This window comes from Sceloporus occidentalis, unplaced genomic scaffold (assembly GCF_023333645.1).
Source record: "Sceloporus occidentalis isolate IW3139 unplaced genomic scaffold, rSceOcc1.0.p SCAF_1, whole genome shotgun sequence".
Classification (NCBI taxonomy): Eukaryota; Metazoa; Chordata; class Lepidosauria; order Squamata; family Phrynosomatidae; genus Sceloporus; species Sceloporus occidentalis.
In genome coordinates this window covers 26,135,505-26,150,442 of record NW_028316981.1, presented here as the reverse complement: position 1 = coordinate 26,150,442, position 14,938 = coordinate 26,135,505, and the positions used below count along the sequence as shown (strand labels likewise).

Here is a 14,938-nt window from a genome sequence, read left to right as displayed (position 1 = left end):
ACCTTGTAGCACCTTTGAGACTAACTGCAAGAAAGAAGTTGGCAGCATGCATGAGCTTTCCTAGACTTCTTCGGTCTGCTTCCTCAGATGCGTTTGGTGGCACTAGGAAAGCTCCTGCTGCCTGCTTCCTTCTTGCAGTGAGTCTCAAAGGTGCTACCAGGTCTCTCTATGTACTGATTCCAGACACTGACACGGCTATGTCTTTGAATTCTAGTTTCTGATCAGACCCCTTTGGCCCTCCCTCTGAATTGCTAGCTCCCACATTCACCCAAAGGCATGGACACTTCCTTCAGGCTGCCTGCTTAGTTCCCAAGATCAAACAGGCTCTGGTGCCTCCAGGACACTTGGGGCAAATGGTTCTTATTCTGATGTGGCACATGGGCTTTGGAGGCACATGGGACACAGGCTGCCAACAGGAGGAAAGGTGGCAGAACCGGGCACCTTGGACATTCTCTTCCCAGAGCCCTTTCTGACTTAGGCAACCTTAAGGTGGCCCTATTCTGGGGTTTTCTTGGCAGGATTTGTTCGGGGGACCTTCTGCCTCCCCCTGAGGGGCTGAGAGAGCGTGACTTGCCCAGGGCCCCCAGTGGGTTTCCTTAGCTGCGCTGGGAATCGAACCCTGGCCCAACGCTCAAGCCGCTAGGCCACGCTGGATGTCTTGTGAAAGGCGTCTCTGTCCCTTTAAGAACATTTCCTGGCGGGAAGAAGGCGATTGGGAGGCCCTCTGGCCAATGGCGTCCCCCCGAAGGAGGAGAACCGGGAAGCGGCCTTCTGATTGGTCCTGACGCGGCGCCCGTGGAACGTTGGGGAGGCGAGGCAAGGTAAGGAACCTTGGCCCTCCTCTTGAGCCCATGGTGCCTCCTGGACTCTTATCCCCATTGAATGGGAGCCAGCCTGGCCCAGGATTTGAGCGCTACTGGACTAAGACTCTGGGGACCTGGGCTCGGATCCCTGCTCTGCCATGGAAGCCCACTGGGTTTCCTCCGAGGCTGAGAGAGAGTGACTTGGCCCCCCAAGGCCTTGCCATGGCCTTCCTTTGAGGCTGAGAGTGACTTTGCCCAAGGTCTTAATATTGCCTTCCCTTGAAGCTGAGAGAGTGTGACTTGCCTAAGGTCACCCGGTGGGTTTCCACAGCCAACCCAGGAACCAAACCCTGCTCTCCAGAGTTATACTCCAACACTCAAACCACTACACCACACTGGCTCTTCGGTTCACCTTAGGATCACCCCAATTCAGAAACAACTTGAAGACACACAACAACAACAACAACAACAATTCCCATGAGCCCAGTCAGCAGTGGTGAGGAGTGCTGGGAGCTGTAGTACAGCTGGGGAGCTCCACTCCTTCCCCACTGCAGAGGTAATGCACTTTGGCACCACATTAACTGTTGTGGCTCAATGCTATGGAGTCTGGGGATCTGTAGTTTGTAGAGGCACCTGAGCACTCAAACAGAGAAGGCTAGATATCTCGCTAAACTACAAACCCCAGGATTCCATAGCATTGAGCCATGGCAGTTAAAGTGGTGTCGAAGTGCATTATTTCTGCAGTGTAGATGCAGCCAGAGGTTGCCACTGAGTGCCTGCCAGTTGGCTCTGACTTGGGGAGCCCCTGCCCTGGGGTGAGCTTCGTTTTTGGTGCTGTTCAAAAATGCTTGATTGCAAAGGGATCCTGTGTAGCACCTTTGGAACCAACTATGCCGGCTACAAAGAGGGCCACATCTTACTCTCTTTTGCTCCGGATAATTGTTGTTGTCTAAGCTGAAAAGCAGTGCTTTCCTTCATTCTCGAACCTGCATTGATGCAATCCACAGCAGTGTTTATTGTTCTTTTCCTTCCTCAGAAGTCTGGATGCCCTAATCTAAGAGGAAAAGAATCATCACGGATCCACTGCAATGGAAACAGAATTGCTGCTGGCACCTATCACTGCTCTGGAGATCGTGGGAGATCATCTTGTGGCAGGTAGGGTGTCCTCTTAATTGATGCCATGGTGGCACAGAATGCCCTTGTGAGTCACCATGCACAGCTTGCAGGTGGGCACTGAGACCCTGTGTGTCAGATATGGCCTTGGTAACTCAGTAAAGCCAAACATGGTCTAAGTTTAAAAGTGGGCAACTTCAGTGGCTAGGATGGAAAGCTGCACCTTTCCACTGGCAAAAGGACAACGGCAACTCGGTTTTTAACTTGTAAGCCGCTGCTCCTGAATTTCCATAGCACAAGGCTTTTCTTTTTTTAAAAGAATGTCTTTTGTAGAGAGTGTGTGTCAAGAATAAACTCTTCTAGAAAATGGCCACATAGCCCGAAAAACCCACAAAAAACTATGGATGCCGGCCATGAAAGCCTTTGACTCCACAGTGTGTGCTTTGTTTCCAAGCAGAACTCTATTCCTAAAAGCGTGGTGCTGCTTTAAAATCAAAGGAAAATTGTGCGTTTTAAAGTTGTTGCCACCGGTACTGCTGTAACATCAGAGTTTGGTGATACAAAACCCAACATGCAGCACAAACCCTTGTGGCTCATGGGCCACTTGTTTATCAGCTTGAAGCATTTATACACTGCCCTTTAGCCCAGTGGTTCTCAAACTTTTTATCCTTGGGGCCCTCTTTTATATCTACACATGGACATCATTCTCCACCCCCCCTTGCAACCAAGTATATGAATAAAAATATTTTGTTTTTTGGTGCATATTTTCATTCATACATTCATGTACCATAATATTTTATAAGAAAATAATGTTCAAATTAGAACAATTTTATTTAAGTAAATTCAATGCATGTGTCAATTTTACACATAAAAAAGTGTGGGAGGTGGAGAAGGAGGGAGCAGGGCCTCCATGTTTTGTGCCCCCATTGAGTAACTCTTGCACACACACCCAGGGGTCCTGCCTGTCTCATTGCTTGAGAACCACTGCTTTAGCCCAAAAACAAAATAAAAAAGCTCTCAGAATTTACGAATAGTTAATCCATCAGTTCCTGCCTTCAGGTTTACAATCTGAATGAAACACGATACCCAAGGAGAAAGTGATGGAAAACGAGGAGGATGGGAAATGTAGTTCAGCAGCAACTAAGCCTGAGCGGATGGAGGTGTGACTGGCTGCTCTTGTTCTCCCTCTGGGGAACCTGGAGGGAGGGTCTGTCAACAGCTGCTGGCCCCAGGCATGATGGAGGCATGTGTGCTTGTCGAGTCTTGTATAGCCCACCACCGGTCTAGTTGTAGGTGTGCTGCAAAGTCAAGTTTTCTACCCAGTTGAAAAGCCAAACATAAATGGTATAGGAAATACAGTAGAGTCTCGTTAATCTGACCTTCGTTGATCCGACATTCCGGTTCATCCGACGTCGGACTGGTCGGTAGGCGTGGCTTTGAGTCCTGACCACACCCCCAGCACCAGGCTCCAAGCGAGTCGGCGGGCGGGAGCACCAGGCCGCAGGCGCGGAGCACCAGGCCGCAGCAGCCCATCAGGCCGCAGATGCGGAGCCGGCTGCGGCCCTGAGCGCCACCCCCACCAGGCTGCAGGCCCCGACCGCCCCGAGCACCACCACCACCACCAGGCTGCAAGCAGTAAGGCTTTTCCTATGACCCCCCGGATTATCCGACTTTTTCGACTATCCGACTAGGGGACCGCCAGTTTACGTCGGATAATCGAGACTCTACTGTATTAGTAGACAAAGTGTAGTAGCCCAGGTCCAGGGTTGGCAAAGAAGTGATAAGCAGGAACCCAGAGACCCTGGATGCTCCTTGCTCAGGACTGAAAAGATGGTTGCCAGGAAGATGCTGCTTTCTGAGACTGTACAAAATGTGATACCAATCAGAATTCACATTTTTTTTAACTTCAAAGACATAACACAGAAGCTGGAGTGCCCCCTTCCCTTCCATCTGTCAGAGTCCTGCCCTTAATGCCACATTTCTCTGTGAAAGGGACCCAAGGTGGCTCACAAGATGATCTGGTGTCCATGGGGGCAAAATTACAGAAGACACATTTCTAAGGAGACTATTCAGGGATTGGGGGGGGGGGGGGGCTTTGCAAAGTTTGTAATAGTAGAAAGGCTGCATCTGAAACAGTACCACATCTGGCAAAGTGGAGATGGTACTGCATGTCATGGGCCTCGGCATTAGAAGTTGCATTGATCTCACCTGTGAGGATGGGTATTATTCAAATAAGTGTGCAGAACTCCAATCCTTTTTTCAGTGTGATGATTCTGGCCTTTCGTCCTCTTCCAGGTGAAGGACCCAACATAGCTATCTACTCTCTGGAGCCTGATGTCATCCACTCAGTGAGATGCTCTAAACAAGTCCTTCGGAGCTACAACATCCATGGTATCAAGGAACAGCAAAATGTGGTTCCAGAAACCAAAGCATCCACCAGTGTGGCCATTTTTGGAGGTAAAAGTCTTGTTGTCATACGGCTCAGTTTCCAAGATGGACTAGTGAACATAACGGAGGTCTTTCCTCTCACTGAGATACATGACTGGATCTGGGACTTGCAGTGGCTAGAGAGCAAAGCTGAGATGCCCAGCTGCATGGCTTTGGCCCTGGGCCACAACTCAGTGGCCCTGTATGACTGTATTGGCCAGAGGGTCCTTCGAGAAGTGCACTGCCAAGAGAAGTGCATCCTCTACTCTGCCCACTTGGTGGGAAGCAGCTGGGACACTTTGGTTCTGGTGGCAGGAACTGTCTTCAACCAGCTGGTGATTTGGAGCATGGATGACCCAGTTGAGGGCCCAGGCAGGATAAAGCCCCGCTGCAGGATCAGTGGTCACAAAGGTGTCATCTTCAGCATTTGCTTCATGGAGAGCAAAAATATCTTGGCTTCAGCCTCGGACGACAGAAGCCTGAGGCTGTGGGGCATTGGTGACCTCAGAGCACCCCCCGATCATGTCCCATGCTTGTTGGTCTGCTATGGGCATCAAGCAAGGGTCTGGTCTGTTAGGCTGCTGAGAGACTACATCATCAGCATTGGGGAGGATTCAGCTTGTCTTGTGTGGGACTACCATGGTGAGATTGTGCAGAGTTTCATGGGACACAAGGGCCGTGGCCTTTGGGCCGTGGCTGTGCATGAGGGGCGAGGCTGGGTGTTCACAGGCGGGGCTGACTCTGGTATTAAGCGTTGGAACCTGAAGGGTCAGAGGACCGACAGGAATGCTCTCGTGCGACTGAACTTCTCTTCGCCTCAGAGAGAAGGATCGCCCAGAGTGGTAAAACTTGTAGATGTCAACCATCTTCTGGTCCTGACTGATGCTGGGACTCTCTATGCCTATGACCTGACCTCAAAAACATGGGTGTTGATCCTTGAGGATTCTGCCTATCGGTCCTACGGTCTCCTGGAAGTGTCTGGGCTTGTTGGTGGTTGCGTTTTGTGTGCCATGGGTAATCTGTCAGGACAGGTCAAAATCTTCCCTCTCCACAGCCCCATACAAAGCATGGAGCTCCACTTGTATGAGGGGAAAGTGCACAGCCTGAACTGGGCCCCTTTTCCAGGACAAGGCACTAATACTTGCAGTCTCTGTGCTTCTGGCCCTGCTGGTGCTATGCTATGGCTGGAAGTTTCTTGCCACCCACATGAAAGAGTGACTGTGGTGGTGAAGCAGTGCTTCCTCTTGCCTCTCTGCAAAAAGCGATGGCACACCTGTGCTGTTTTCCTGCCCCAGGGGGAGCTTCTGCTTTGTGGAGATCGCAGGGGCTCTGTAATGCTGTTTGCATGCAAGCCGGCTCTTACCTGGGAGAAGGTGTCGGGGAGACGTGAACTGGACCACTCTGAGTCACACATTATCTGTGACATGCCTGAGCTATGTTCTGATGGCCCTGTCTCTCTGCTCTTTGGCCTTCATGGGAAGCTTGGTGTGACTTCTGTCACCTGCCAAGGGGATTTTGTCTACAGCACAGGCCGGGATGGCTGCTACCGCCAGCTCCAAGTGCAGGGCCAGCAACTCCAGATGCTCAGGAAGCACAAGCCCTGCAGAGGCCTGGAGTGGCTGGAAGAGCTGCGCTTTGCTCCAGATGGGAGTACCTTGGTCCTAGGATTCCATGCTGCTCATTTTGTGCTTTGGAGTGCCACCACCAATGAGACACTGCTCCTTATCCCCTGTGGTGGTGGCCACCGCTCTTGGAGCTACACCCACAGCATCTCTGCAGAGACCTTTGCATACATCAAATCTGGGGACGTGGTGATGTACCAAAGCAGTGATGCACCCAGTGGGCAGTGTGTCCTCAAAGAGTCATTGCATGGCCGGGAGCTGACCTGCGTGTGCCACGTTGGAACTCTGAGAGCATCCAGGCAGGAGCTGGTCAGCGTCCTTGCCACAGGGAGCGAGGACAACACGGTCAACATCCTAGCCTTTGGGGTGCAGTCCCACTTGATGACCCAGCTCACAACCATCAACGACCACATCTCCAGTGTGAGGGCTCTGGCTGTGGCCAAGAACAATATCCCATGTTCAGAGGCAGAAAGTATCTCCACTGTGCTTTTCTCAGCTGGAGGCCGGGCCCAGATTGAGTGCTACCGACTGCTGCTCAGCCCAAGTCACAGGTCACGCAGTGGTGTAGCCTGTCAGCTGGCCCACGTGGCATCCCACCGCCTAGATGAGCAATGGGACCGCATGAAGAATAAACACAAGTGCATCAAAATGGATCCAGAAACCAGGTAAAAGTGATGCTTTCTCCAGTACCTGATTTTCTTGAGCATGGCTGTGCATTGGCAATGCCAACACTGCAAGTGCCTGAAAATTGCATTTACAGATTTAAGGGATGCATAGGTTGCAGCTGTTGCAATCTGACCCATATGCCTGGTTGTGGAACTTTGCCTCCACAACTGTGAACTGAATACAGATGCAACACCAACACAACTGCATGTTTAAGAGAACTAATTTGTGTGCAAAACACCAACAGCCAAAAACAAAACAGAAGTAATGCTGGTTAACACAGGGATATAGCACAAGACAAAGTGTGCAAGCAGTGTCTGATGGATCTCAGACCAGCATTCTGTGGTGCACTGTGGCAGAGTAGTGGTCAGTTACACTAGTAGTGGTATGTTCTCCATGCCTGCTCAGAGGGAGAAGGTAGCAGCCACTGGCTCTGAGAATGCTAAGCCTCTGATGGTGGGAAGAAGTTGCAGGGACATTCTTGCAACTGAAGTGCTCTGGGAGGGTTGACTTCTCTTAGTCAGTTGCTTCCATGTAGTACTGGTAGCCTCTGAGCCGTCCCTCCCAAAGTGCCTCCGTTCTCAGAACCCCCAGAAGCCAGGCCTTTAGAAACGGGCATTCAAGGGCCAGCAGCTGCTCCTTGCATGATGGTGGATGCTGACATATGCATGAGCTTTTTCATCTTGCTTCCACCACATTTTTGACTCCACTGCTACAATTCCAAGACCTCTGGCTCTGAAGTTAAACCTGGGCAGGGGAAAGAGAGAGAGCGATGAACAGGATTTCCAGGTGGCAGGGCTGCAGTGTTCTATACCACTTTTTGCTTCTTTGTTCCCACAAGGAACAACAGAAGCAGAATAAATTATGTAAAATTATTCCCACAGATTCTTAATTTATACCAAAGGCAGCATTTTCTTTTCCTCATTGTGATGGTCTGTAATTAGAAGCATGAGTCACTGAGAGGGACAAAACTGACGGCACAAGAAGACAACTGCATTCTGGGCAGTTTGAATAAAGGAAGTTGCAGTCCTGAGTTAGCAAAACCTGAGCAGGGGTGTTAAGTTCTCTCAGAGGTTTCTCATTCATAGGTCGCTATACATTGAATTGAATTGATGACACACAACAACAAAAGCCATATAGCCATCAAGAGAGAATGGGGAAACTTCTCATACCAGGCAGTCACTGATAACTTCCAGTCTGTATGAATTTTTTCACTGTTGAAAATCTGCCAGTAGATGGCAAGCCAAAAGAGGATGATAGACTACTACTTCTGTGTTCTAGGTATATGTCTATTGTGGTGCTGACTGGTGCTGAAAATGCCAAGCTGCCTGGGCCCTCATTCTTCCTCGCAGCTGCCTGCAGTGATGGATCTGTGCGGTAAGATGGGGTGACCGGGCTCTTCTTGGATGCTTAGAATAAACTGCCCGTCTCCCCAGAAAAATATCCAGAAATGATGCATGATAGGAGGAACAGAGGCGGGAAAGACAGAACAAGGAGTCATTGCTGTTTACGTTTCTTAGTCCCCCACTTTCCCCAAACTAGAGCAGGAAACATAAACAGCAAGGAGCTGGAATGTAGCTTCAGTTCTTAATACCCATACAGAGAATGTGACACCTGTAAATTCTTTAACCTCTAAGCCTTCTTTCTTTGTCTTCACTGTCCCCTTGCACAATTGCACAGACTTTTCCTGCTGCTGGAGCGTGTCCAGAAGCTGATGCTTATAGCAGAATCCTTTCACCACCAGCACTGTGTCCTGAAGGTCCAGGCCTTTGTGCACCAGACTACAAGTGGAAAAAGGTGAGAATGAAGTATCTCCATTTCCCTGTGTGCCTGTGGGTGCATCTCCCATGACTCCCATAATTTCCAGAGGGGGAGCTGTGTTAATCAGTTGCATCAGAAACAAACAAGAGTCCTATGATCCTTTACAGACTTAGCACAAAAGTTTTCATGGATAACAGTCCCCTTCATCGGGTGTTTTCTTAATTTGGCAGGTACACATATTCATGTCGGGTGCGGATATAAATAGTGAGATCAGAATAGTATTCAAAGACACAGTGTTAGCCTGTTTCAGTCTAAAGAGAGAAAAAGGAATCCTGTAGTACCTTTGAGGCTGAGAAAAATAATTTGTAGCATAAGCTTTGTGGACTGCCCCCCCCCCCCCCCGCTTTTATCAGAGGCAACTGAAATGTAGAAAATACTGAAAGTGATAATTATTTTTTAACATTGTCCATTCATAGAAGGTGATCTCTACAGATGTCCAATATTACTTGCACAGTTGAGAAGCAAAAGTAGAATTGGGCTTCATGGACTTAGAAAACTGATTTCACCAAGGCATTTTTCTTTCATATATATGGTATATCCACAGGCGACACTTCTTGGGCAGTGCAGCCACAGATGGGAGCATTGCATTTTGGGACATCACTGATACCCTCAACCTTGTTGCTGAGGTCATAAGGGCAGAAAGCAAAGAGCTGGAGCTCCTGGGTAGGTGATTACACCTTTCATACTCCCAATGTACTTTTTTATTCTCCCACACTTACCTTCTCTTTTAAAAATGTTGAGTGAGAGCTCTGGTCAGCCTAGTGTCCCTCTCCAGCCTTGTACACTTCCACTATATTTTAATATTTGTTCATTAGCTAAATCTATATCCTGCCTTTCCCATTAAAAATGCCAGGAGTGGTGCTGATAGTGTTAACTGCCTCAATGGCAAATATGAAAAAGAGAGCTTCAAGACACTCTGTTATCTGTTGCCCTGCTCAGGTCTTGCCAATTCAGGGCCGTGGCTTTCTTGATTGGGTCTATCCACCTGTAACGGAGTCTTGCTCTTTTCTTACTGCCTTCCACCTTGCAAAACATTGTTGACTTTTCTAAAGAGTCCTGCCTTCTCATGATATGGCCAAAGTACAACAGTCTCAGTTTCATCATCTTGGCTTCTAGGGAGAGTCCCCAAGTGGAAAGAAGCCATAAATTTCAGAGTAGAAAAATAACCTTCCCTTTTATGTTTTACAGCCCTGGGAACTCCAGTGTTGACTACTCAGGCTCACAGCTGTGGGGTGAATAGCCTCCACATCCAGGAAATGGCAGGTGGGCATTTCTTTGTTGCCAGTGGCAGTGATGATGGTTCCATCTCGCTCAGCATTATTGATGTGAATGCCAAAAGCACCGCTGGTGGGCAGTCTGTTGCTGGGACTGGCATCTGCATCCTCAGAACATTCTCAAGGCTTGGAGCCCACGCAGCTCATGTGACGGGCCTGAAACTCCTACCCAAAGACTTCCTCCTTTCTGCTTCTGTGGACCAGCGCCTGACACTCTGGCACTTTTGTGAGGATAGCCTGTCTTTTGTCTGCAGCAAGTTCTGCCATGTGGCTGATGTGGCTGCCCTGGAATGCTGGGAAATAGAGGGGTGCAACTATGGCAGTGTGTTATGTGGCCAGGGTCTGGAAGTACTCTCTTGCAGCCTGAAGGAACAAGGTGCAGAAATAAATGGTGGTGTGTGAGAGTATGAAGTTATTTAATTGGGTGGGAAATGCCAAAAAGCAGGTATGTTTGTCACCCAGGCAGAAAAGCATCACATTGTAGCAGCCAGGGCCATAAGAAGCCTTTTGGGAAAGGCTGCTTCCATGGCAGTTGAACAGATACTGTTGGCTTTCTGACATCAGTAGGTGTCTTTGAAATATGCCCTGACATCCAACCTCTCCTTTTGAACACTGAGGTGGAATCAAAACTTTGAAAGTTATCTTTTTGCACCAACTCCCAGAATCCCCCAGTCAGCATGGCTAGGGGATCCTGGGAATTTCAATGTAAAATGCTAACTTATCCAGGATGTGACTCCAAGGAACACGGGGTACTGTGTTATGCCAAGTCATACTATTTGTTCCTCTAGCCCAGAATTGACTAGGTTGACTGGCAGTGGTTCTCTAGGATCTCAGGCAGACATCTTTCACATCATCACCTACCTGGCATCAGGAATTGAACCATCTGTTTGCAAAGCTTGGGCTTTATCTGTGAATACTTGATCCTGTTTGTTCCTTACAATCTATCATAGAGTCAGATGAATCCCACTCACCTCGATTTGAGGAAACACCTGACCATATGATGCTTACTGTGAGCAGAGCCCATAGATCCTCCTCTCAATGCAAAAAAGGGTTCCCTGTTGACACAGGAAGGAATTTTACCTTCCTAAGAATGGCTATAACTATCCTTTTCTGGTACTTACTACCTGAACGGATCTTCCAACTCTGTGTACTTTGCTGCTGGCACGTTCTTAAGCTGTAGCACTGAAGGTGGAAGAAAATATCTGAACAACCCCTTGCCCTGCTCCTTTCAGCTAGCTATTTTGGTGGAGTTGGTTGTGTAAGATCACCTTCCTGGCTCCTGCTGTCAGGATGGGCATAGGGCATTTAACTATATGATGCATGTTCACTGGAAGCATTAAGATGCAAAGAGAATCCCAGAGATTCATTGGGGTGCCTAAGAACTAGAAACCAGTTACCTTTTTTTTTCTGCATAAGCTACAGAAGTAGCTTCTGTCCCTTGTGGGTTTGTGAGTCAGGTAGCCCTTTTTTTCTTAATTTCTTAAAAGGTCCTAAAGACACCAGATCCCCTCTGAACTTGGAAGTTAAGCAGGATCAGCCTTGGTTAGTAATTGGATGGGAGACTGTCAACGAATACCAGGTGCTGCAGGATTATGTTTCAGAGGAAGGAACTCGCAAAACCATCTCTCAGTATTCCTTTCCTAAGCAAACCCTATGAAATTCATGATGTTTCCATAAATCAAGTGACTTGAAGGCACACAAACTCACACAAAGCTCCCAGTAGTTCTGTGTTCCCTTTGCTCCCTACCACCTGTGTACTATTTTTGCCTTTGAAGCCACAAGTCTCCCTGGATGAGGGTTTTTCACAGTTCAGTTCCTGCAGCCCTGGCACAAGCTAGGCTATAGTTGGGGGCCCCAGCCAAAGATGAGGATGTGCTACGCTGCAGTACAAAGTCCTTTGTGGCATATACTCAATAATTCAGCACCTGAGCCCTGGACTGGCTGGAGTTACTGGCTCCACAGCATCTTCATGCATATTTTATGGCCTAGATTGCAGTTAACAGGGCAATCGCATCAAGGCCCCTTTGGGTGGTGCTTCCCATGGCAGGTCCAGTCAGGCACTGCTGCTTCCTAGTGCCCTTAGATTTGAGGAGCACCAGGGTGAGCTGCTGAACTTACTGCAAACCAGAACAACATTGTCTTGAGCTGTGCAGATCATGGGATGCCTCTGGTTGCTGCTGGCTTGATTTTGGCAACATAGTTTGGATGCTTCTCCAATAGGAGTTCAACATCTGGGGGTTGCTCCCAACAAACCTGGGACCATACAGGTGGGTCAGTGCAAATGATGCCATTTCAGCCTCGTTTTGCCCTCAAAACTTGGCAGAGACAAGTTGCCTCAGAAGAAGCCCGGCAGATGGCACCACTGGAAGCAACGGGCACACTCCCTTCAGTGACTGGCTCTGTGGTCCGAGGCTCAGCCCTGCCCACAACAAGTGTCATCACTTACCCAGGCTGTGCCATGAGGATGAGTGTGAATTCTGCCTTCAAAAGATGCGATGGTCGGGCAAGAAACAAAGAGGAGCCTGTCAGAGCCAAGTGCACAGTCTGGCTGGAAAAGGTATGGAAAGCCCTAGTGGGCACAGGGCTTTATTGGGATGGGGGCAGGAATGACTAGAGGGCAGTGGTAGGAAATTAAATCTCAGAATAACTGAAAATTCAAGATAGCATCACTCACTGAGATCCTAAACCAGACTGCTGCCTTACTGTTGTTCACAGAATCATAAGAGATGGAAGAGATGACAAGGGCCAGTCCAACCCCCTGCCATGCAGGAACACAGAATCAAAGCACCCCTGACAGATGGCCATTCAACTCCTTTAAAAACCTAGAGACTCCACTTTCTCTGCAAGGCAGTGTATTCCACCTTCAAACAGGTCTTACTGTCCTAATGTTAAGGTGGAATCTCTTCCTATAGTTTGAATCCACTGCTCTGTGTCCTATTCTCTGCAGCAGCAGAAAACAAGCTTGCTCATCTGCAGCATGGCATTCCTTCATATATTTAAACATGGTTATCATGTCTCCTCTTAACTTCTAAACATATGGAGCCAAAGATTTATTGCGTTATTGATTTCAGGGAGAGATGAGAGAAGTGAGATATCAGTGAGATAACCATTAGCTGAGGCTGAAGTACTTTTGCAGATAATTCCATGTTTCACTTGAATTCCATTAGCAAGGTTGCTCAAAGAAGCAGAAGTGGAGGAAAGTATGTCAGATTCCCCCAAGCAGGGTAGTGTATGGTTTTAATGGTTTGCTTGCATTCTGTTTAAAATCGTCAGTCATGCAGTGTTCCCTGTGAAAGTACATTAAAAATTACCTAGAACTCCCCGCAAGTAAAAGGTCACTTTAGCGTATATGAGCCAGGTTGGCCTTTGTAATTTTGCCAGGACGCCTAAGAATTAAAACTTGGCAACATGCTGTACAAAAGGGTATGAAAAGGATAGCCTGTGTAGTTCATTTCACAAGACTCACACAGCCCATTTCTCAGAAAATGTTCTTTACAATCCCCCATTTTCTTGACCCCCACACAACTTCTTTCTTTGTTTTGTTTTCATGCTCAGGTAACAGCTGCAAACAAACACCAGAATAAAACTAGTCCCAAAACTCCCTTAATCTCCAGACAGAACAGGATGGCTCTTCCCCAGATTCCCAAAGGAAGAAACAAGGACTTTGGTAAGGCTCTGGTCTCGGAACCCACCCCACTCCACCCTGTATTAGCAACTTTGTAGGGAACACTGATCTAGGAACCTTTGGCCCTCTCAATGTTTTAGGTGACTAATCCTATAATCTCTTATCATTTGCCATGGTGGCTAGAGCTTTAAACAGAGGCTGGATGGCCATCTGTCAGGGATGCTTTGATTTGGATTTCCTGCATGGCAGAGGTTGGACTGCATGGCCCTTGTGGTCTCTTCCAACTGTGATTCTGATTCTAAAGCCTAAAACATCTGGAGGTCAAATGTTTCCCACTTGGGTCCTGCGGTACCATTTTCTTGCTGATACTTGGGGAAAATGTTTTGCCTCTGTGTGAGTGGTGTGGGAACAGCATGAGCTTCTAGTTCTGTTGAACCTGAAGACTAATAGTCTACTGTGGGCTGGTCTACAGAGCATCGTAGTTTCCTGCATGTGCAGAAGGGTGTGATTTGACATCCAGCCAGAGCAGAGATAGCAGGAGCCAGCTGTGTGCCTCAGATGCAAGGGCCTGATGCTGGCTTGGTCACTTCAGCAGGGTTCCTGCATCAGCCAGTCCTTTCCCATATTTCCCCATGAGAAGCCCTTCACCCACCTGCCCCATGTTTGTGTCCAATCCCTGAGCTCACCTGCTCCTGTCTGGTCATGTGCATCACTAATGCAAGCTCTGCTCCCATTTCTCCCACCTCAGACAAACCAGGCAAGAAGCTGCCATGTCTTCCTGCCCGCTCCTCCCATGCCAAAGTGACCCCTTTGGGAAATCATGACATGACGCCCTGGACTGGGCCCTCTCAGTCCGAGACTTCTTTCCATGCTCTTTTCAAGCCTGTGGTGTCCTTCTTGCACAGTGTCCCTTTCTCAGCAGTAGGCGTGCCCAGCTCCTGCAGCTTTTTCCCAGACCTTGGAGAGAAGGCTCCAGCTGCTGAGGGGGAACAGAGGCAGAAGACTACACTGAGGCAAAGCAAGATCAAGCAGAAGACCCGGAGCAGGGACTCACCCAGGCATGTCCGGAACAAGTGGCATGGCATGAAACTGCCGCCTGTGCCCAGCATCACCAATCTCAACTTCAGCAGAAATTTCACCTTCTCATTCTTTGAGCTGCCACCTCATCAGAGTCACCAGTCCTGGGTGCAGCACCAGCAGCTCATCTGCCTCCTAATGAAACAGCTGAAGTAGCAAGTACCTTTGACAGAAGGTGTCAAAAGAGAGAGCAGCAGCCAGGTGCAGTACCTGGGACCTTCCAGCATCTATCCAAGGAAAACATACTAGACTCAACCAAAGTCCCTAGAGATTGTGGTTCCCTGCTATGCCAGCACACAACCAGTGGGCACAGTAGGGTAAAAGTAGCTGACGGGGCTTAAATGTGTAAACACATACATCCTATTACCCTGTTTGTTTTGCTTCTCCAATTAGTTGCAGCTCTGTCTGCAGGTTTACAACAGCAGACACTGAACACTCCATCCTGTCTTGCCAAAGCCTGCAAGTCATCACCAGAAGCTGGTCCTCTATCCCGCCTTGTGATGTTTAGACAGA

At 48.6% G+C, this 14,938-nt stretch overlaps 2 protein-coding genes across 5 annotated transcripts; both read left to right on the top strand.

Moving 5' to 3' along the window:
- The first annotated feature begins 787 nt into the window (after positions 1 to 787).
- LOC149321257 (tRNA (34-2'-O)-methyltransferase regulator WDR6-like) lies at positions 788 to 10,127 on the top strand. Of its 4 annotated transcripts, none has more exons than XM_089518444.1 (7): positions 788 to 821; positions 1,840 to 1,958; positions 4,212 to 6,630; positions 7,910 to 8,005; positions 8,309 to 8,425; positions 8,994 to 9,112; positions 9,638 to 10,127. In XM_089518444.1, exons 2-7 carry the CDS (start codon positions 1,892 to 1,894, stop codon positions 10,123 to 10,125), a joined length of 3,306 nt encoding a protein of 1,101 aa, XP_089374570.1. In that variant the 5' UTR covers positions 788 to 821; positions 1,840 to 1,891; the 3' UTR covers positions 10,126 to 10,127. The 4 variants fall into 4 exon arrangements, with proteins under 4 accessions (XP_089374570.1, XP_089374553.1, XP_089374576.1 ...); XM_089518427.1 differs by lacking the exon at positions 788 to 821 and adding an exon at positions 948 to 1,299; XM_089518450.1 differs by lacking the exons at positions 788 to 821; positions 7,910 to 8,005 and adding an exon at positions 948 to 1,299.
- Positions 10,128 to 12,007: 1,880 nt separating this feature from the next.
- Positions 12,008 to 14,858, top strand: LOC149321256 (uncharacterized). The gene is made up of 3 exons (XM_089518420.1): positions 12,008 to 12,280; positions 13,279 to 13,390; positions 14,097 to 14,858. The coding sequence occupies exons 1-3, from the start codon at positions 12,008 to 12,010 to the stop codon at positions 14,579 to 14,581; spliced, it is 870 nt and encodes a 289-aa protein (XP_089374546.1). The 3' UTR covers positions 14,582 to 14,858.
- The last annotated feature ends 80 nt before the right edge of the window (positions 14,859 to 14,938 follow it).